The sequence below is a fragment of the Motacilla alba genome, chromosome 1 (genome assembly GCF_015832195.1).
Source record: "Motacilla alba alba isolate MOTALB_02 chromosome 1, Motacilla_alba_V1.0_pri, whole genome shotgun sequence".
NCBI classification, from domain to species: domain Eukaryota; kingdom Metazoa; phylum Chordata; class Aves; order Passeriformes; family Motacillidae; genus Motacilla; species Motacilla alba.
The window spans coordinates 35,048,621-35,071,673 of record NC_052016.1 but is presented as its reverse complement, the minus strand read 5'-3'; the positions used below and the strand labels follow the sequence as shown (position 1 = coordinate 35,071,673).

Below are 23,053 nucleotides of genomic sequence, written 5' to 3'. Positions count from 1 at the left end.
CCCAAGATAGCAGTAGGAGAAGATGCTCTCTGCAGGAACTGAGACTCCATGGAGCCAGGAAGATAATACAGCAGCAGGGAGCAGAGGTGAGAACCAAACAAAAAGCTGTAAGCAGCATTGCCTGGATGACTCCAGTGTCTCCTAAGGTCCCAGTGGTGCTGCTGAAAAGCACATTACCCCAGAATGCCAGGCACTGTACTAGCCAACCACCTCCTGCATTTATCAAGACTTTTAACCTGCCCAACAATATCAAATTGATACTTCACTCTTCCTCACAACTACCTGGATAAGACAGATCTACATAATCACCCAGTGGCATCCCACAGGAAGGTCCCAAAAGACACCCACTGCTCCATCACTCCGATGCAGCAATCAAATCCACCTCCCAGAACAACTTACCATGAATTGAAGAAGGCACAGAACCCCCACAGGCATAATCCTCTGGCTTGATGACGAACACAACGAAGAACTGCTCGCCTGGGAAATCTTTTCTCTGCACAGAAGGATGGAAGAAGACAGAAAATCCATGAGACACAAAGCCTCTCCCCTCCAACAGGCCAGAGATCAGGTTTTAATTGCTACACAGGCAACAGCACTGGGACAAAAATCAGCGTCTCACCTGCACTGTTATGGCTGCCTGCTTTGTCATAGACTGATAAACTCCATTGAACTCCACGTTATGGTCCAGGTCATACACTGGGCACTAAAACAGACAACTAAGGGTTAAACCAGGGACAACATACAAACTATTTTCAAATGAAGCCAGCTGGAAAACACAGCACAGAACAGAAAGAAAAGGCCCCATCTGGGGTATCCAAGGGAACAGAAGATCTTGCATCTCTGTCTGCTCCTATACTGCAGCCCCCTGCATTATTCAGGGAGGTGGCAAAAGAGAACAAGTATGGGGCTACTTCCCAGCTGCAAGCAACAGCCAACCTCCATGACAGGGAACACCCCAGGAAAGGTGGTGAAATACACAGAAAGGAACTCAAACTGGAAAGGAAGAAAGACATTGCGTGTCTGAAAATCGGAAGTTCCCCCAAGCTGCCTTGAGCCAGGGGAGAGTCAAGGGAACAGCACTGTTCCCTCCCTGAGCAACCAACATTCCACCCAACACCCTCCATGGAGAGACAGACCCATATCTCAGGGCAGCAGGGAACCTCACAAGGGAGACATAAATTCCCTCTGTGGAATGTGTTCCCTATGGATAGGCTAGAAAGGAACAGCTTGTTCACCTATTTACAACAAAAGTCTCTGTATGAGCTGCTTGAACTCAGCATCTCTGTCTTGTCCTCCTTCCCACAGAATTTTCATTCCTCTTTCAGGGGCTCCCTTCACCACCACCACCAGGGCAAAGCCCTGCCTTGGGCTTTTCCCTCTGCAGGGCCCAGACCCCTCACAGCTGGACACAGCTCCAGCACACAGCTCCTTACCCTTCTCTGCTCAGACTTACCACAATATCCTGGACAGAGACAACTGAGCATGGGTAGGCTGCATCAGACACCACATTAATAATGACTGAATCGACATCCTGAGGAAATTTGTACAGAAAATACTGCGGAGAAAGCAGAGTACAAGATACATGATCCAGAAATCACCCTTGGCAGTATCTTCAACACCTTCCTAAGCTACCTGAACAGTCCTAGGTGGGCTTTGGGGTTGGATGTGGATGGCTTTCCTAAAAAATCAGATTTCAAATATTAGGACCTTACACTACAGAAGAGCAGATTAAATATATACAGGCAACTGTCCCCCTTGCACAGTATGCTATTAGACACAAACATCTTCAACATGCAAAATACAGCATAGCTTCTGCTCCCTTAAGCTTCTTCCCACCTGATGAAGCTAATGTGACTTCATTTTACACCCCATTCCATTTTACATTGATATGAGCAATTTCCAGATGTTTCCATACTGGCTGTACTTTTATATATGGAAAACATCACGGAGCTTTCTCAAATGGGATGCCTCAAAGACAGAGCATGAACAGTATCAGGTCTAATGACTGAAACTCTGTCAAGAGTTTCATAAATAAATGATTGGTATTAGTTGAGGGATTTGGGGTTCTTTGTTTGCTTTGACGGCAAAGCATAATGGGGGTTTCTTTTTGCACTTCAGCTTTGAAAATAATTCAGCTGTAACTCTAAAAAAATTTGTGAGACACTAATATCTGGCAATATTCCTACTTTTCCTGTGGTGGGGGGGGGGAGGAATGGCATCTCCTGCATTGAGCAGGCCCACAGGGCAGTCTGTGGGGTTAGAAAAAGCTGTTTATTCAGATCTGGGCAAAAGATGTCCCAGGCAATATCACTATTTGTATATTTGTCCAGTAAAATGTTTGATGCACTACCCCAGCCAGCTGCTGGAGAAGTGGGGCTCCTGTGCCTGCCCCAGCAGGATGCTTGTTGCAAAGGCTCCCATCATCCCGCTTGGATGCCAGACCCGGAGAGCTCAGGCTCCAAGCCACAGCTACCATGAGGGGCTGATGGGCACCTCACACCCCCTCAGAGGGACACAAGGCTGAGGAGTGCCACCTGCCACCTTCCTCCCTTCCATACGGCCTGCTGGTCACCAGCAGCCATTGCTGCCACACTGGAAGCTACCACTACCCCTGCTCAAAACCATCACCTGAGACTTTCTCAAGTGTAGAGCTCCCTTTCTGTCACATAAATTTTAGTGCTGAGCAAGGGCTAGCTGCTTCTTGTTTCTCTTCCCCCATGCCAATCCCAGAAATTACAGCCCCAAAGTGGGAGGGCAGGGACAAGCAGGAAACCACCCAGGCCTTTTCCAAGTTGTCCATTTCTACTAAAGCATTTAACCTCACCACCCCTCCCCAAGCAGAGTCCCTTCCCTGCTGAAGGAGTCTGGCTCCAACCACAAGTCCCTAAGAAGTGCAAACTCACCAAGCCAGTTTCCTTAGTAGAGCATGTTTTATTTGCACCAAGCAAGGACACGGGCAGACTGAGGTCCTTGGTTTCCCAGGGGCACTTTTTCCCCTTGGAAAGTTTTAAGGGGATGAGGACCACTTTTTAGGTGGAAGACCACCTTTAGAAGGGCTCTTCTATAATTTCCTCTAAGCCATGCTTGCACCAAGGTACAGAATGAACACAAGGGCATTGAGGCCATCAGTTCTCTGGTGCACACATTGCAAGTGTTAAAAACATGTCCAGCCAACACTTCTCACCTATACAAGCATATCCAATTTCTGCTTCTGCCCTCAGGCACAAGCTGGGCTCCAGACAACATCTCCTTCAGTTGTTATGTCTTTTTACAACACCCATCTAGGTTTTAAATCATCTTTTTTTTCTTCCCCCTATAGACTGCTTAATACTTTGATTTACAAAAACCTCAGCATTATACCAATTAAAGAGTCTTCTACTACTATACCTGGTTATTAATTAAAAGTCATAAATCTCACATTATGAATTGTGACAAAAAAAAAATCAGACCACAGTCACAAAGTTAATTTCATATCCTAAACACTCTATATTCAAATCACAAAACCCTAAGTAATGAGTGCTTACAAAGAGTCACCATCATTCCCTACGCTTCTATACTATAGAACACTGCATGAATCTGCAAACCAGATTAAGACATTTGTCAGCAAAAAGGATTAGCTAGGATGCCTGGTAATACAAAACCTAAAATTAAATGGTGTTATTAACAGTGAAAGCAACAACAAAAACAGAGTCCCGGAAGCCTGGGTAAATCACACACCCTCCGAGCTCTACAAGTTCCTGTATCTCTACAGTTACTGCCAACAGCATTTTCATTCAAGAGGGGATTTTTATCTGCAGGGCTCTAAGCAAAGCTGTTCAGCTGGAGGTACTGGTCATATGTGCCTCCTTCTGAACTAAAAGACACATTGATGCCTTAAGTTTTTTAGCTTTCATATTTTCTAGATTCTGTACTGTGTGTATATATATATAGTATGTATATATATAGATAGATAGATAGATAGATAGCTCTGTATGTATATATAACTCTGAACTTCATATAGAAAGATCTAAGATCACATCAACCACTTGGATGTGGTAAGACATACAAACAGTCTACACAGGATTCCTCCTTACCTGGGGCTGGGAAGGACTGGCAGTGAAGTTAAAGGCTTTGTTGGTCCTAAAAAACAAATGCCAGAATGTTGAAGTCTAAAACTTTTAGAGCTGGAACACACCCAAAGCACCCTCAGATTAAACAAAAGAATTTCTTTTCCCCCCCTTGGAAAGAAAAATAAAGGAAGAGTAGGCAGCTGGACCAAGTCCCTTAAGTGATGTTCAACTTATACAAGAAGAAATTGCATTTGTATTCTCACATCCCAGCTTACTCAAGTTGGAAGTTCTCCAGCCTGGTGACTAGCAGCTCATATGCAATATTGAACGGTGCCATGGAAGCGACATCTACAAATATAATTTGGTCAGAGGGTCTTGTTTCAGGTGTTGGCTCAGACGGACAGAGGGTTCGACTCACTTCTTGGTAATTGTAGGTCCTCTGATAGCTACAACAGCCAGGGATAGGAGGGAAGAGAAAGTTGGATAGGAAAGAGAGAGAGAGAGAAAGACAGAACAGTTAAAAAGCTTTTCAGCACTACTAAGAACGGCATCATTTTGCCTCTGTTTGCATAACTGAAATTCTCATCTAAAAGGCCAAAAGCATTTACTCTTTTATTCAGCATTCAAGCTCCACCTCTGTTGCCTCTTGCAATCTGCCCAAGGGATTGGTCATCCTCAACATTTCACTTCCCTCGGGGATGCCCACGACAGCTGTGGATTTCTAACATCTGCCATTTAGTGGAGGCAAAGGGAGCACTGAGAGCCACTGCTGTACCCATCACCTGCATCAGGCAAAATACTGCAGGATATCTGCTGCTGGCACCAGGAATCAGTCACAGGATGAAGCTTCACATGTGAAACGGTCTAAGGTGCCTGAAAACTCTCTATTTGCAGCCCACCGAGCACTGGGGTTAATGAAGATACAAAGCAGTATTGCTTTCATAAAGAAGCAGCCCCAAAACAACCACCCCTTAGAATAAACTTAACTTAGATGTTCCTGAGGTGAGAAACAGAAGCTCTTTTTCCCCAAATGCACTGTTACACAGAAGCTATGGTGCTCTTTCAAGAGTCTGTTCAAACCCTATCCCCAGCCAACTACCTGCACACACGGCAGGCAACTGTGGAATGACAGCAACGATGTGTGGTAGATTCAGTGACTGGTGCCACAGGCAAATCAATCCCTGCAGACAAGCCTCCTGGTACTCAGTGCCCATATCTGAGAAGCTAAGAGCCAAGAGCAGGCTGCCAAATGAGAAGTTATCTATCAAATCCTGCTCTTCCTACACCCAGCTGGCAGTGAGCAAGGACCAACCAAGCCCTGCAGTGTACACAGGTTACAAGACGTAGCAGGTGAGGGAGGCTGGTAGAGGAGTGTGTCACAAAGATGAGCCTCCAGTACTTACAGGCCTCGAAAAATCAGTGGGACCTGCCATGAGAGCACTCCCTTCTGCTGGCGGACTACAAACAGGACGGGGTACTGGAGGTTCTCGGAGCTGCTGTTCACGTACACCCGCACTGCATCTACCTGTGGGAAAAGAGAGCATAAGCTGAAGGTAGAGAACAAGGCAGCTCCAAATCTAGGTGGAAGAAGCATTTCCCCCTTCCTCAGTCTGACCTAGGTACTGACAATATGCACAGGGAGATCAGCAGTGTTTATCACTAGACCAACTATTCAGATCCAGAAGTCCTTTACAGAAGTGCCTCTCTGCTCATGCTGAGGTCCAGAATCACAGCCCTGTGCCCAGGTCAGAGGTGACTGTCAGACAAGATACAAGTGGATACAAATGCAGACTACATAAGAGAGTTCAGTAGCTTCTGTTGGGAACAACCTACATAATTTATCTTACAAAAATTAAGCAAGCAGACGTGGACACACAAGACAAAGACTCAAAGCTGCAACTAACAATTTTTTTTGCCAGACTCTTAATGTGCCCAACTCAATCAACATTACTGGGAAAGTCGCAAAGATGATATCAAGAGCCAAGGATGAAAAATCAGATTAGCAGCTGGCTCTCATATAAACAATTCCAATATGACCCCCCCCATAATCCCATCTAACAAGAAAGGAATACACTGCTGACTGCCCTCAAGTGGACAAGAAAGGCTGCTTGTGAGAAGTGTTTTAATGCAGCCCACTGCACCAGCAATTGAAATTTCTCCTTACATTATCACTTGCCACCACATGGTTGCAGAGGTAGGACAGCTGTGGTGTAACACACCCTCAGTTCAATAGTTGAGAAGCAAGAAGTTTGTCTGTACCACATGGAAATAACACAATTTCCATTTGAAAACAGCATCCCTTCAGCTCCCTCTCCAGAATTGACGAAGAATAAAAAATACAAGAGTGCATAACTCATCATATGATAAGAAACAGTCCATCTCAACTAGAGGCCTTGAAATAATGAAAACATATTAAGTAGATAATATTTTAATTAATTAATAACATTTTAAATCTGCCACATCCTGAAAGATTATAATGGACTCTTACTAGATCAGTAAAAGACTTCTCACAGATATTCTGATTTTACACCCTCCAAGAAGAGTAAAGGTACAAGGAGGTAGCACCTTCTGAGAAGAACATACAGAATTAGCAAGATAGAAGAAGGAGCATTATCAGAGACAGCAACTCATTCTTACCCTGAGGACACCAGTTTCAGAGAAATTACTTACATATGCAATTCCAAGTCAAAGAAAATTTCCTCTTTATTCTTGTTTGGTGATTATAGGCTCACATGGGAGCTGAATCTAGTAGAACAAAACACCTTCCTGAAAGCCATAATCATCAGTTTTCCTGACATTATCATCATAATACAGAGGTGACAGCCAGCAATTCCTAAAAGAATTAGGTCTTCAACAAAAAAAAAAAGCCAAATAATTTAATTAAAACTCCCTTGAAACAGAAGGGCAGACATTAGAATCTTTTCTCATTGCCTTCTGGCTTCTAAACCTTTGCAAAGCTCTTTTGGCCTGCTTTCCTGTTCTTCATTCCAGTCACAAGAACTACATATGCAATTTTGTTTCCAAGTATATTTCACCAAAAAGTGCTAAAACAAAGTTAAGAAAAACAGCACCACAAAGCAAAACACACAAGGAACACCTGAAGGGTGTCACCACAGCACCATTGGAAGACAACTTGGTGGCTTCCTTAGTCCCTGCAGCTGCCCTGAGAGAGCCGAGCCAGCATACATTGACTTGAAACACAGGGACTGGGCTAAAGAAGCTGCTGCTTGTTTCCTGGTGTTTGCTGTGACAGGGAATGAGGACATGAATGAAGCAACTGGAACTGAACAAGAAAACAAATGTGAGGAGCACGAACACACAACGGTCAAGCCAGTCTCCTGCAAGGACATGGAACAATTCTCCACCCATGGGGAAAACAACTATCACTGCAGAAAGGACACATTTCAGCTACCAGCTGTTTGTCCAGCAGCTTTTTGCCCGTGAAACAGTTCAAGCAAGCCCATCTCCACAGGTGAAGTGATTCTCGCTTGCCTCAGGCTGGACATGACTCTGTGAACCCTCCAGGGCTCAGCACATCAGCTCAATGCAATGGGGAGCTCACATCAAATTCACAGCAAATATCACTACTGGCTTATGCATCCTTAACTATCCATAAATACAAGCCAGAAATTGGGAAATTATCTTCTCCATTGACTTCACAAATACAGACCATAACCCAGGACATGAGTTATGCATATATTGCAGATAGTCAGGTTTTTTTATTTGTACACAAGTATGTGTACATTAAATGAGTACAATTCCCTCCCAGCCCTCTCCTTATGGGAGAAGTATTCCAGTGCCTTCATCAGCTTTGTGGCTCTGCATTGGACTCACTCCAGCAAGTCCATACCTTCCTTATACTGGGGAGACCAGAACTGGGCACAAGCAGGATCACCCAGAGCCAGCTAACCATGGATGGAGACTCCATAACCTCTCTGGGAGACCTGTTACAGTGATTTATCATCCTCAGTAAGAAAAGAAAGTTTCCCATCTATTCTAGAGAAGCGCAAGGGAAGGGAAACAAAAGCATTGGTAATTAATTTTCTGACAGAGGAAAGCCCAAGAAGTGGGAGAAAGTCCCTTCCCTCTGCTGTGATCCAGCAGACAGACCCCTCATTTGGTTTTTCTCTCTCCACAAAACTAAGCTGATTATACACCACCTACAACATTTATTCAGCTTTCCTGCTGATTCCATTATCTTATAGTATGTGTAGGAAACAGGAATATCAGGAGAGGGAGATAAGAGTCTCAAGACTCAATACTCTTTTAAATCTAAGTAATTACCCAAAGAAAACTGGTATATGCCTTATTACTACCATAATGACTTCTCTACATCCTTACTGTGCTCAGCACTCTGTATTTGCTCTCTGTTACAGCTGGTTATAGCCTCTTTGCCCTGCTCCCCTAAAAGTCCATATTCAGGTGCCATGAGCTCTTTTTGGTCTGATAATATCTGGAGCAACACCAAGATGCATCAAGGCAGGATCAGCTATGGCCTAAGTATGGGCTCACAGATGGGATCCCACTACACTTCTTTCTCCCTCTCATCTTTCTCTCTGCACTCTACACAGGCAAAGCTGCTTCCCAGGCCACATCCAAACAGGGTGCCTCAAACGGAGAGGAACATCAGAAAGTCAGAAGCAACACTTACAGAGCAGCTCGTTAAGAAGATCCCAATGTAATTTAAATTTCACCTCAATACACCAACAATTCAATTGCAATGAAAACCTCTGCTCCTCCCACATTTGCAGATACCCAGATCAATCTGGAGCACCACACTGAGTCTAACCCCATCAATATCCTTATTATAAAGTTCAGGAAACAAACAGGGTGATTAAGAAGCTGGACAGACGGCAATTGAGGTTCCAGTCCATCTAGTTACATATCCTGCTGCCATCACCACAGCAACACAGGGCCTCTTGTGGGCAGATCTTGCACTTCCAGTGAGGGGCCAGATCCCCATCCCAGGGTGCAGTTTTGCTCTCCCCTCACAGGATCACAGGGATACAGCAGCAGCTCCCAACAGCTTTGGTTGATGGGCATCTTTCTTATACAACAGCTATTTCTGCCAAACACTGCAATAAAACAGGAGGGATTTTCCTTCTGGCCAAACCTGCACAAGAAGTTCCCAATTAATGGTCGATGACTTGGAAATAAGCTTGGGCATAAGTCCAGCAAAACGTAGGTGCAATTATGAGGAAGCTTGGGAAACTGCAGAAAGAATTACCATTTAAGTGCAACCAGGGCTTCTCTTCATCTGTTGTCACTCACTCTCCAATTTAGTGCTACAGATGAGAAGGAACCCTAATTAGTGTCTTGGAGAAAGACATTTTCCCTGGCAGGATGAACTGTCTAGCAGGAGCATCACAAGGGACAGGCATAAAAAAGTAACACTTATGAATGGATGTTTATGATTTTTTTAGGCCTTCTTCTATTTGACCTGCCTTGAACTTGTAATCCATGCTTTGCTCCTAGATTCTCTTGCCTAGATATAGACAACATATACAGTTTCATGTTACAGATTTAATGAATTCACTATTGAGCCAGTGCTAGTAATCCCATCTTTCCCTTTGAAAGTCATTTGGCATTTGCCTTCAGCAAAATATTTTTAGAAGAGTGAAAAAAAGCAGGAGGTGAAGAAAAAGAAGTGATTTATTTACTTCAAACATGCCTCCCCCTTTACACCTTTCCAAAGGTTATTTAATTTTAAAAACAAGCAGTTCTAACCCAAGAACCCTTCCCTGCTACAGAACCACTGCTCCCATCACACATACCTCCCCCTTCCAACAAAAAACTTTATGTGGAGACAAGAGGAAATCCAATGAAAAAGCAGTGTTTTAATTTAAAATTATAATCATCACAAAGACTCTGAGCCTCCTCTGCATCCATCCCCACTCACCTAGCACTGGTGAGATGAGGAGGAAGTTTTGCCTGGGCAGAAACAGGGTCAACCAGGCTGTTGTCACTCCTGTATTGCCAGCACGGCTGAGGGACTTCATTTTGTAGCAGATCATTGCCAACCCCACTAGTTGCACCTTCCCTTTCCTTGTACACTCCCAGTAGGAGGCTGGCTCTATTGGGATTATAATACAGTGCTAGACTTCATCTGCACCTTTCCAAGCTGAAACCCTCACCTTGAGAACCAAACTTGTGTATCAAATGCTCACTCAGACAAGGCAGGCCCTGCACAAATATTTGTCAGCAATAACCATACTGCTGTCTTTTGTGCTGCGGGGCTGAGGCAGGGCCAGGACTGCCCCAGAGACTTCTGCTCCTCACATTCCTTCCCAGCGCCAAGGCTCTGCCATGAGCAGGGGCGATTCACCAGCCAGGCTCATGACAGTCTTGTTTCTCAGATGACTGACCTTGAAGTTTCTCCTGTGTTTCAAGGTGGACAGAGCAGTAAGACAGCTGAATAAAGAGAGAGCTCTCAGCTCTGCATAAAAACGTGTTAGACCAGGAAAGACAAATATTTGTACTTCAGTTTCACCCCCACCATGGAGATAGGGGGAGGGAAGAAAAGAAAGGAAAAAAAGTACAACTGAATTCCATTCTCTAGATGGTAACAGGCAGAAGGAGCTGGCCCCATATTTGCACAGCTGAACAGAACCAACATGGCTGCAAACATTAAGCAAAATAAACCAGGCTCTTCTTGACATGAAAGAATCCTTGGACTGATTATTAAATCTGCACTTGCCACAGAGATTACACATCATCTTAAGACTGCGGGGATGTGAATTTAAGGGGAAGGCAGGAGGTTGCAACAACACTTTGTGCTGTAAGCAAAGGTTTTCAAGGGCTTTACCATAGATTCCTTTCCAAAAGCTCTTGCTAAGCAAAGCCTTTGAGTCACACCAGGGCTCCACCGTGCTCTCCGCCGCACCCACACGCCAGCCACTCCTTGCCAGCCTGTTGGGATTACCAGCCCGTGTTGCGAAGCGCTTGGTCGTGGGCCTGCCAAGGCACCGGGCCAAGCCCATGGGCAGGGAACACATCCGGCAGGCAAACACAGACTGCTGCTCACAACGAAAGGTCTCAGCACAGGACACGTGTGCAAAAGGCACTGAACTGCTGCTGCTGGCTGTTGCACGAGAAATAGGTGCTTCATTTTTATATAAACCCTGAAATTAAGTGAAGTAAGGATTGAGACAGATGAACCAGAGCAACCGAGGCAGTGAATGAATACCCCATCAGCACCCAGCTCTGCTGATCTTCCCACTGACGAGGCAATAGGGGAAGCTGAGAACCAGAAGGAAAATAGTTGAGACAGTGACAGATTTTAGAGGATCTCTTTTCTGCCATCTCAGGAGATGTGAGCACCACTCCTGGCTGACAACTAAATAAGTGGAGCTCAGAGGATCATTCCCTTTCAGCCTTTCTCTGTCTCGGCGCTCCAATGTCAATAAGACTTAATTGCCAAAAGCAATCTGTCAAATAACCTTGGCCCAGAGTTTTCTTCCAGCATTTCTGCCAGAAGTATTAAATACCTGAAGCAGCATAAATGAAGAGACAGACTCTGGGTGTATCAAGCACACAGCCTCGGACACATTAACGTAACTGCTCCGGGATTATTATTTTTCGTTTAAATGTTTCACTCTGTGCAAATGTGCTGTGTGGATTTACAGTCTGCCATGGACTTTCCCATGAGTTCACTTGTTTGCAACAGTATCTGTGAAGCATAAATGGAAGTAAGACAAATATAAAACATGATAATATTTATCTTTTTCCATTATTGAAATTTTGTCCTCTAACCAAAGTCGTCAGGGAGTCTCCAGGACAGCCAGAAGGAGAAACTGGGAGTTGCTATGCTGGATGAAGTAGGTTGTTGTTTCTGAACACCCTCAGACTTCAGGAAAGACATTGAAAATAAAAAATCCTATTTTGAACAGTCAGTTAAGGAACAAACTACTCTGCAATAATTGCATCTTCCTAAACCACAGCAGCTGGAACTCTGGGCCAGGCCAACCCTTGAAACAAAACGGTATATAACCTTTCCAAATTCTAACTGTGTAACTCCAAGCTCCTGGCAGTAACTCCAGGGATTGCTGTCAGAACTTAGATACCTGGTTCTTTCTTGGCTCCCAAGTTCTTCACTTCAGTATGTGAACAAGTTCAACACTTTGGATGTGGATTGAATTATGTCTTGTAATGCACGATGTCTTTTTTTAAAACCATTTTCCATTTATTTTAAACTACTCTGAAGTAGCTATTTCTATGCTCAAAGAAAAACATCAGTGTAAAAAGTAAGGAAGACTGTTTCTGAGACCCTCTGTGGTTCTCCAAGTGCACACAGCACAAAATTATGTTTGCTTATGCAAATGTACTAAACTATATTTTCAAACTGAGCAGATGGCACACCCTTGCAACACACCTTGTACAGTCAGCACTTCGATTCCTTAAATATCCCCTGAAATAGCAGATGAGGTCTGTACAGAAAAAGCCTACCTCCCTACCAACAACTTCTGCACAAGTTATTTGAGGACATTTCAGCCTCTACTTACAATGCAAATGTATAATAAATTGCTGCACTGTTCTTGGAAAGAGTTCAAACTCTTTCCAAGGAGGAGAGGCATTTTGATGAAGTTCCTCTCATGCAGAATTTGTTTTCTTTTTTAATCTAAACATCTTGAGGCTGAGGAGGGAACAACAAAACCTGATCAGCTTTGATTTTAAACATGACAGCCTAACAAGAACAGAATGACTAAGATTTAGAAAAACATTCAAATTCAAAAGAGATTCTTTAGTTCAAGGACAAGCTATCAAGCTTGACAGCATTAGCTTACACATTAGAAATAAAAATAAAATTCTTGCCAGCACCACAGTCATCATCTGAAGGTCTGCCAGCTACCCTGCAAGAAACCAGAGCAGCTTTCAGTTTTTTCCCCTAAAGCCTGCAAACTGATAGCCTCTGTCAAGATAGCCTCTTTTTGCCTCTGAGGTAGGGAAACCTGCAGAGTGCAAAATCCTAGAAAGATAAAGAATAATTTGAGGGGATCTCAGCTGCTTCTATCCCAAAGCGAAGCCATGTCCCACACTGTTCTTTCACCTAAGATATCCCACTTTTGTCAGAGTTTTCAAGACTGTATTTTCTGATGCAAAAAACAACAGTCAAGTTTGAGTTTTTAGTAGATCCCCATGCAATTTCTCTCATAGTTTACTTTTGTTTTCCCCTGTAAGCAAAAGCTTTTTGTGTGACCCTAGGCAGGGTGAGGAGTGTTCAAGAGAACCCACTGAGAAGCAGCAAGCACATTCCAAGTGCTGTGTGCTCTACACTGCCTACACTGTCACCTCCTAGGGTTGGCTGTTTTCTTTAAGAAATATAAATTATATACACAAAAGTTACTCCAAAGGGATTCTGTTGAACCTTGCTTGGCTTCAGACATCATATACTATAATTTGCTTTGATTTTTTTTTTTTTTATTTGACATCGTGCCTACATTCCTGTCACATAAGACATTTACTATTAGGTTCCAGAAATGGTGTGCTGAAGTTCTTCCAGGGTCCTGTGGTGAACAGACTAGAGCCAGCAACCAAAGAGCAATAGTGTTCAGCCCCGGAGACCCTGTAATAACAGCAGCTCTACCGACATCAGATGATCTTATCATGCAAGCATTTGCAATCTTCCCAATTTCTTTGATTTTTACCCGCATCTTTGTGGCTAAACTGGTGGGCTTCCATTCAGCATTAAGGAAAGACAGAACTCAGTCTGTTGTCCTCAGTATAGCTCAGGCTCAGCCTTCTCCAAAAGTTTTATTGCGTGCATGGTGTAGCCATGGACTACTGGGCTGGAGCCAAGACTAACATTATGGAGAATGTGTGCAGGACACCACGGGAATACTTCAAGGTAGTTTAGCCTGAAGGTTCCTACATGGGTAACCCAAAGCCAGCTCAGAAGCAAGAGGTGAAAAAATTGCTCTTAAAGTTGTTATAATAGACATGGATGCTGCTGGAGTGAAACCTACACTAGTATGTCAAACAGCAGAGAACAGCAAACACAGATTTGATCACTGCCACTTATTAAACCAGGCTGCCCTGTGTAGCAGATCAAGGAGTCTTCCTGCACCTAGGACATATGGCTTTAGTCTGAGCAATTGTGTGAGTCATCACACAATTCCAGAGGAACATACGGGTTCTGGCTCCTTGCCTAAAGGAAAGCAAGTGCAACTACCATCCACACCTTGGAAATGAGATCGATTCACTAGAGGTCAGAGGAACACAAATGCATTGTGCTCTTTGGCTGGAAAAGGCACTTGGTCCCAAAATTTAACGCATGTAATTGGAGGACTTCTGATCTTCTTGCTAGTGTTGAAACCGCTCTTCCTTTAGGGCAATCAACTTTTTCCCATCTGCAACTCTGAAAAAACGAAGGGTAGTGATGGTAGCAATCCTCCCTGGTAGCACACAGCCTCTCATTGACTGAAGGTAATTTTTTACCCATCACTCCTCAGACACACTTCACAGACAAGACACTCACTACAGGGCTACACATCCTCACACTGCACAATTGCTCAGCAGAGAAGCCACAGATTAATCAACTGTCAATCACAATTTATGGTAAGTTGGGCCATATGGGAACTGGGACTGGGGCTCTCTGTTCCTAGTCCTGGCAAAGGAGGAGGAGGGAAATAGCACCCACTTTTCTCTTAAAATAGGTGCAGCCCACTGCTCAGCTTCGGCGCTCCTCGCAACCAACATGTACTGCATGAACGTCCAAGAACTGTGTCTGGATTGCAGCAGCTTTGCCTACAAATGGAAAGTTGGAAACTTGATCTCTTCAGAGATACTTGGTTTTCTAAATATAGTGCAAGTATTTCCCAAATCATATATTCAGCTGACCTGAGCTCCAATGAGGAAAAAGAACTTCGGATGTCTTCTTTCTCATGATATTCTCCTGGACTGCTTACAATTTGGTACAGGACATACCAACCTGCACAATATTAGTACAATTTGTGTTTTCAGCAAATTAACCATTAGCAACTGCCAGATCCTACAGTGGTGGAAAGTCTCATTCAATTTGAATTCCATCAGTACTCACACACACACACAGAGTATTCTTTTTGAAAACTCTGGTATTACTGCAAACATAGAACTAAGCAGGTTCTCTTACTAGTCACATAAAGCCTTCTCCAGTCAGTGGTAAATCCAGCAGAAACATTCTACAGCACTTTTTCAGTCTTCTGAGCAGGAACGCACTGCACATGCAGTTCCAGCAAATCAGCAAAGGTCTCCTATCTTTCTCCCTCCCAAGCAGGGACATGATGAACATGTGGATTGAGTGTGCTTGTTTTTTACCCCCATCCTGGATGTCTGAGTGTAAATAATCCTAAAATAAAACAACCCTGTTTGCTCAACTAATTGTTCACCAGACTTCTAACAGTGCACATCTACCTTTGGTGTTAGATCATGAGGGCATAGCAGCAAGTGACACAGTTTGGTTTATTACTATTTTTTTTACACTTGGAGTTAAAAATTAAACAAACACCTGTACAGGGGGGAAATTTCAAAGGGCAGCTAGAAGGAAAAAGAGAGAATTCAAAAAGCAGTAAGAGTACTCCTGTAATCTTAGCAGTAAGACTAAGCAGAGGTGGCTGTGCTTCTCCGCAGCACAGCTTTGCCTTCGCATTTCCACCTCACAATTAAAGCCTAAATCCTAGTACATAAAATACTGTCAGCTCTTCTGCCTCAAGACAAGTGTTTCTGCACAGCACATAGGAAGGCATTTCCCCCTCCACAGACAGAGATGTTTTACACACAGAAGTTTCAGCTAGGTGGTTTGATTCACATATGTATCATCATTTTCATTTTACCCACAAGTTGTACAGAAAGGAAGCCACATGTCTCAAAGCAGCTCTGCTGCAGAGCCCTGAGTTGTAATTTCTTCACCTTGTATCTATCTGCATGTGAATACTCTCATGGCACTCTTTTTTGCCCTCCCGTCTCACATGCATTTCCATGTCTCAAGGAGAGAGGATGATCATGTGGATGAAGAACATCCTCTGAGATCAGGCAAGCACAACACTTTTCAGAAAGCAGCAAATCTCTAAAGCACCAAACAGGAGAAAAGGTCTTGTTCCCTCCTTTCTCACATCCATCATTCAAGCACTGCTCTATTCAGCTGCATTTTCAGATGTGCCTGTGCACCCATAGCACATCAGTAACCAGAAAATTTACAGAGGGTTGATGGATCACAAGCCAACCCTCACATTTTGTCCTTGTTCCCAGGTTTTCCCTTGCTTTGTAGATCTGGCCTCGTGAGAGAGAGCAGCAGAGGGGAAAACAGCAGAATTTACAGCATCGTGAAAACAAATTCCTGTTTTCAGAGCCAGATCACTCCAGACCTGACTTTGTTTCAGAGGGGGAAGCAATTAAACTCATCCACTGCAGCCCTTCCATATGGGGAATGCTCTTTTTATTCAATTAACTTTTCTGTAACTCAGGTTAATTGCCTATGTGGTATCTGCCTTGAGTTATCAGAGGCTTCTGGCTAAACTGCCATCAGCACAGAGACAGGAAGAGACCAAAAAAGACCAGGAAGAGCAGAGAGCTCACAAGTGGCAGGCAACTGGCAAACACTGGCTGGTATTCCCTCACTAGGAGCTCAAGACTGTAGCAAAAGGCAATGACGAATACACTGAGTTTTTGCAGGACTTGCACTCCTTCGTAAGACCCAACACCAAAAAGACAGCATCTCCCCAAACATCTTCCCAACTTTTGCATAAGAAAACCCTACCCACAAGAACTTGGTGATTAAAGCCAACGTTTCCACTACCAAGTTTCTAAATCTTGAGCAATTCTCAACAACAGGGAGACACAGGAACACCAAGACAGCTCAACCTTTGACCACGCCAGCAAGGGGAGATCCAGTCATGTTTGCTTCTCATGGGTTCAGGGCTGCAGCTAGGAAACACAGCAGGGCTGCACACAGCCACAGCCATCACCCCAACTAGGTCAGCCACCTTCTTGCCAGCTGCCACCGGTTCATCTCAGAAATGGCACCTGAGGAGCTCAGTGACAAATCACAGAATTGGAAGATCATCTTCAGAGATCATCTAGTGCAAACATCCTGCCATGGGCAGGGAGATATCTTCACTAGATCAGGTTGCTCAAAGCCCCATCCAATCTGACTATGAACACTCCCAGTGATGTGTATCCACAACTTCTCTGGACAACCTGTTCCAGTGCCTCACCACAAAAAAAATTCTTCCTTATGTCCTACCCAAATCAACACTTTCACCAGTTCAAAACTGGTGCTCCTTGTCCTGTCATTATGCTGTAGAAAGCTTTTCTTGATCATTATATAAGCTTTTTTGTACTGAAAGGCCATAATAAAGTCTCTCTGGAGCCTCCTCTACCATCAGAACCTGTTCCAGGCATCCCTCATCAGAAAATTTCCTATGAAATTCCATCTTTATTTAAAGAGTTTTTATCTTCCAAACACTTTTCCTAGCAGGAGCTGGTTGCATGGCCCTCTAAGCATACTCATGGCAGTCCTTGGTGAGTTCTGCATTGAAAAAAATATTAAATCTCAAACCTGAATTTTCTCTTCTTAGATATGCTCTTGACCCTATCTCTGCAGAGACTTCTATGTTCCAGCATAGAAGACCACGGAGATTAGTGCACTAAAGCTCCGGCTTAAGTAAGGCAGTAAGTAGTCTGTACTGAGCATTCTGTACTTCATAGCCACAGGAAGAGTTTAGTGTCTAGAAGTAGCCTAGAAGCTGCATTTCGGTACCTGCAAACACCCCTGAGCACCCATGTGCTTCCTCCCACTGTGCTTTCACTGTAGCTTCCCAGGAGAGAAAGCTTTTTTTCCAGAGGTGTCCAGCAAAAAAACACATGGCTTCAAAGAGCACATTAAATTGAAGGAACCAGATTAATTTTAACTAAAGTCAGTATTCGTGCTGTCTCTGCTAACAAGCCACAAACATCTGGACTGCCAATAGGCCCTCATCGTAATACCCAATACTTGTAACACCTGAAGAAACCTAACTTACACCTCATCCACCTTCCAAAAGGAGGCTGAAGCCCAAAGTGTGCTTTTGGGTGAGACCTCCTGAGATCATTAGTGACACCCAACAGTTAAGTAAGGCTGGGCTCAGTTGCATCATAGCCCAGACACCCAACTGCTGGCCCATAAATACCAGGTGCATTTTATTACATAGTATACAGTGTGGGAAAAAGCCATGGTTTCCATTCTCTATTGTTCTGTGCAACTGAGGACAGGAGGGAAGAGTCATCTACCTAGTTCACCATCTTTTGGTACATCAGAGCATCTCACTCAGCAATTAACACCCAAAATTAACACCCAATCCAACAATGGGGGGGGGGGACAGGCAGAGTTTCCAAAGCACCACTTAGCTACTTGAGATAAACACGACACAAAAAGTGGGGAGGGGGGAAATCCGCAATAGCTGGGTACATATTAAGGACAGGTTTCTTTCCACCATCAAACAGCCATGTGGTGCCCTGGCCACCCTGCCCTGCAGCCTACTCACGACACACCTCTCCTGCACAGCCCTGCCTCACCTCCCGGGCTATCAGGGAAGAGCACCCTGATCCTAAGGAAATAATGCACAGTGGGGAAAACGGCATTTAAGAAGGCTTATTAAGTGTACACACGAATACACTTTTTCTTTTCTTTTTTTGGTAGTTTGGCTTTTTGTAGGTTTTGTGTTGTTTTTTAAACATAATTTTTAATGTACTACTATTATCCTCACAACTCTCTTCTGGATTCCAAACGCATTCTGCTGCTAGAACTGCTGGGTATCAAACCCCCCTTTGGCGGTGGGGGGCACCATTCCACCTGCCCACCCCGCAGCCCCTGGGACACCGCCACTCTCCGAGCCGGCAGCCCCGGGGAGCCCTGTCCGCGCCGGGGAAGGTGAAAGGAGCCCGCAGGTGCACTGCGGCTCCCGACCACCGCGGCGGCGGGAGGATGCGGGCAGGACAGAGGGAGAGCCCGGCCCGCTCCCGCACAGCGGCGGAGCCGCAGCGGCGCCGGTCCCTCCCGGGCACACACCCCCCAGCCGAGAGGGTGAGGGGGGCGCGGTGCTCGCCCCGCCGCGGGGACCCTGGCGCGCCGCGGGTCGCTCCTACCTGCCCGGGCTCGCTGCGGTAGGCGAAGGCGTAGACCCGCTCCGAGCTGATGTTCACGGCGCCCCGGTAGACGTGGCCGAAGGCGCCGGGAGCGGGGTTGTCCCCGGGGCCGCCCCCCGCCGCCGCCGCCGCGCAGAGCAGGGCGCAAAGCAGAGCCCCGGGGGCCGGGGCTGCCCTCCCGGCCATGGACTCCTTCCTGCCCACCCCGCCGGGCGCTCGGACTGCGTGTCCCCGGCAGGGCGGGCGGCGAGGCGCTTTATCTGCGATTTAAATAAATAGCTCGGCGACACGGGCGAGAGGCGGCGGGAGCAGCGCCGCACACCCCCGCCCCTCGCCCGGGGGACGCCGAGCAACTTTCCCCGGGGAAGGACCCTCCGCCGGCCGGCGGGGCGGGGAGGGGAGGGGAAGGGAGGCCGGCCGGCGGGCTGGCCAGCCCAGGGGAGGAGGGTCTCCTCTCTGTGACCGGCCCCAAATTCTGAGGCCGGCTTGGCAGCCGATTGTCAGGGAGTTTTTTCCCTTGGGGAGCCGTGCCGTGAGCGTAGGGACACGCTGGCATCGTCAGGCACGTGGGGATCAGCGTCTGCAGGGCTTCAACATTCCCTGCCCACCCCATTAGGGGCGTCCTCGCTCCATATTCTGCCGGCTTGCTGGAGCTGCAGGTCTCACTTGCAGTCCTGTATGGGGCGCTCCCTAACCTTTATTTTTGGCTTTTCATAACTTTGGGATAAATGCTCTCGTCCTAAAGCCTAAAGGTGTGGAAGGCAGCAGCAAATGTAATTTCATTAATCTGAAAATGGCTTGCTGCATGTTTTTTTTGTGTAATCCATGGACCTGGCTACAAATAATGCTGTGATGCTCTTGACCTTTTCAGCAAGATGAGAGCGATACTGTTGGGCTATGGAAAGGGAAGGGATCTCTCTCTCACAGCTTAATGCTCCTATGGTCTTCTGTTGAAAACACACCTAGGAAATGCATCAAATCCCGTGGTATAGGGATGCACTTTAAAGTCAGAGAAAATTGAGTGTTACTTAAAAAGCAATCAGAAGGGTTTTTCAGGCTGAGGATAAACTTTCAGGAGCCACAGTTTTATAAAGTCAGCCTGCAGTCTCCAACTGCAGCGACTCTAGTCCCAGAAGCTTTACACAAGTTGTACGTTTTGTTTTCAAGGCTGAGAGATTTCCTGGGGAGTCACTTGTTGTCTTTGGAGGAAAAGTTGCAAAGCTCAGCAAAACAAGCCAGCATGCCTTGTGCTGCCATTTTGATCTCTGGGCCCTTGTGTGATTTCTGCCAAGAGAAAAAAGGATACAATTGTCAGTCAGTTCTGTTCGTCTCGAAGCAGGGTTCAAGTCACCCTGCCTTTTGTCAGAGTCCCAAGAAGAATCATTAAGGGTAAAATAAACCATTTGTGGTCTGCTGGAAGATGGAGAACCCAAGAGAAAGATTTTGTCTTTCAGCCTGGAATATCATGCTCTGCAGACAGAGACTTCATGACTCAGTCGTGCCTCTTAACAGGACATGGAGTGACCTGTCCTGCGGACTTCAAACAGTGGTGGCACTGGGAGACCTGTGGCTTCCCCTCCCCACCCTGCAGAGTCCAAGGCTCCTGAGCCCTACAGCTCCTTCCTCACCACTGCTGTCTGCAGACGCACAGGTCCCTCTGCCAGGGCCAGCAGCCCTCTTGCATGTGCTGGAGGGAGGACACCAGGAGAGTCATCTTCTCCCAGACAGGAGACTTCAGGCAAGAAGAAGAGGTAAGGTACCTAAGGGCCATGCCTGGTTCTTCAGAGCAATGTGACCGATGGCACAAAGATGGTGTTCTGCAAACCAAATAATTTTTGCGTCATTTGGTGTCACGCATATTTCAGATTGGGATATCACTGCATTGTCCCTCTCTAGTTGTGTTGGTTTTGTGGGAAAAAAATGGCTCTTCATATAGTCCACATTTTCCAATGCGGAGTTACGTTATTCTTCAAGTGCTTTCCCTGATTAGATGTACATTATGGTATCTTACCAAAGACTACACATTTTCCCTCATTTTTAATTTGAGAGTTCAAGTTTTCTAAGTGTCATACATTGTTCTTATCCTAATTTCATCTCACTGTTTTGAGGCTCTTTCTGTGATTTAGCAATGGTAAACCTTTGTTCAAATCTTTGCCTCCAAGGTGCGGTACTGACTTGGTGTTACTTGTAGAAGTTTGAAGTCAAAGGTCAACTCCACCATTCAATTTGCTAATGAAAGCAAACAATCCTAGCAGACAGATCAGATCTCTTCGTATGATATACCTTCCCATCGATAGGAAAATATCCACTGCACCAGTTTGGGAATTGCTTTTTAATCACACACTCTTCTCATGTTAATACCATCTGAGGCCGATTTGCCTTTATGAGAGTGGTGGTCAAGATAATGTCAAAAGCCCTAAGGAGTCAAAACATATTTCACCTATTCCTTTCAGCACTTAATAAGTCAGCTATCTCGGCAAAGAAATAAATTAGGTTAGTTTGACGTTATTTGTTTTGGACAAATGCAGAGTGCCTGCTGCTCATCACTTTACTGTTATTTAGTTGCTCGCACACTGATTGCTGAACAGCTTGTTTCATTACTTTTCCAGATAACAAATGGAGGTTGGCTGACTTATAACACTTCACTCAGACCCTTTGATAAAGATGAGTAGCCCATTTTTCCTTTTCATTACAGCTGGATCTTGTTCTTGAAGGGCAGCATGTACTTTGGAAGAAAGAACCAATCCCTCTAAGAGACAGTATTCTCATCCAGATACACCATGGGTCAGAGTCAGTGGAAGTGATCTTTTCTTTTGTATGCCACAGTTGTCTGGCATCAGGAGCCAGCAAGGGCCAGATGCTCCGTAAGGGACGGGGATCTGAGTGCCACAACACAGAGTGGGGAGAGAGGGGCAGAGGAGGGACCTCACCAGCCAGGGCTCCATCTCACAGGATCTGAGCAAAACAAGCAGGACGGGCCTGGATATGGAATCAGCAGAGTCCAGATTGGTGGACAAGTCAATAGCGATGGGACAGGTCTAAGGTCAACATAGTTAGTGACTCAGGTCTGGTGATGGCAGTCAGGGACAGACACAGTCCCATCAACAGCAGGCAAGTCCCCAACAGTGAGGCAGACCTGAGGACTGGAAGCTGGTCAGCAGGTCCGGGCCAAAGGGATACAGACAGGGCTGTCACATGGCTGTAGCTCCAGCTCAAGCAGAGCCAAGGACCAGAGCCTCACCTGAAAGGCAGCTGCCTTGTGAGGGCGAAGAGAGCCCTCGCTGGAGCCTCCCCACAGCTCTGATGCCAAAGTCACTGGAGGGAAGAGGGGTAGCCCTCAGCTGGGCTGTTTCTAGGCTGCCTATGAGCCCAGGGTGCCAAACCTCAAAAAAAGGGGATGATGATCTTGGGGCCCTTGTCTCTGGCTGTGAGGAGGGTGTGTATTTAGTAAAAGGACTCATTTTTCCAGTATAAATAAAGCCCAGGGTTGAGGGTGTCTCAAGAGAAGGAGGAACTGTGCTGGATGAGGCTCACAAGAGTGTGGTTTTGAGTTTTTTGTTGATTTTTTTTTCTCTATAGCACAAAAGCAGAAAATCTCATTGCTGTTGGGAACAAAATAACAAAAAAATCCCAAACCAGTAAAGAAACTACATTCCCCCTGGTAACCATGGCTGCAAAAATATCCGTGATAGAGGATATATTACACAGGAATTCCCTAAATCATACTAACCAAGAAAGGGAAATAGCATAAATGTATAACAAACCAAATTGTTTGGAAACCTGAAGATTTAAAATTACTGTTTGCATATCTAGTCTCTGTCTTATGTAAGCTCCTCTGCAAGTTAATAGATGCTGTAGATGCTCAGCTGGCTTCTGCAGAGATAATGCTACATTTTCAGACTCTGCTG

The 23,053-nt window shown here is 45.4% G+C and overlaps 1 protein-coding gene across 3 annotated transcripts in view; it reads right to left on the bottom strand.

Annotated features, from left to right (window-relative positions):
* SIDT1 (SID1 transmembrane family member 1) overlaps window positions 1-19,780 on the bottom strand; it is a 50,605-nt gene extending 30,825 nt beyond the window's left edge. For 2 of the 3 annotated variants that reach the window (XM_038133743.1, XM_038133753.1), the window contains exons 1-7: window positions 19,146-19,780; window positions 5,453-5,574; window positions 4,325-4,495; window positions 4,074-4,119; window positions 1,454-1,555; window positions 620-703; window positions 400-493 (exon numbers count right to left, since the gene is read on the bottom strand). In XM_038133743.1, the coding sequence (XP_037989671.1) occupies window positions 400-493; window positions 620-703; window positions 1,454-1,555; window positions 4,074-4,119; window positions 4,325-4,495; window positions 5,453-5,574; window positions 19,146-19,331 (805 nt within the window). In that variant the 5' untranslated portion in view covers window positions 19,332-19,780. The remainder of the gene's footprint in view (window positions 1-399; window positions 494-619; window positions 704-1,453; window positions 1,556-4,073; window positions 4,120-4,324; window positions 4,496-5,452; window positions 5,575-19,145) is intronic. The other variant, XM_038133735.1, reaches the window with a different exon arrangement.
* Between the last annotated feature and the right edge of the window lie 3,273 nt (window positions 19,781-23,053).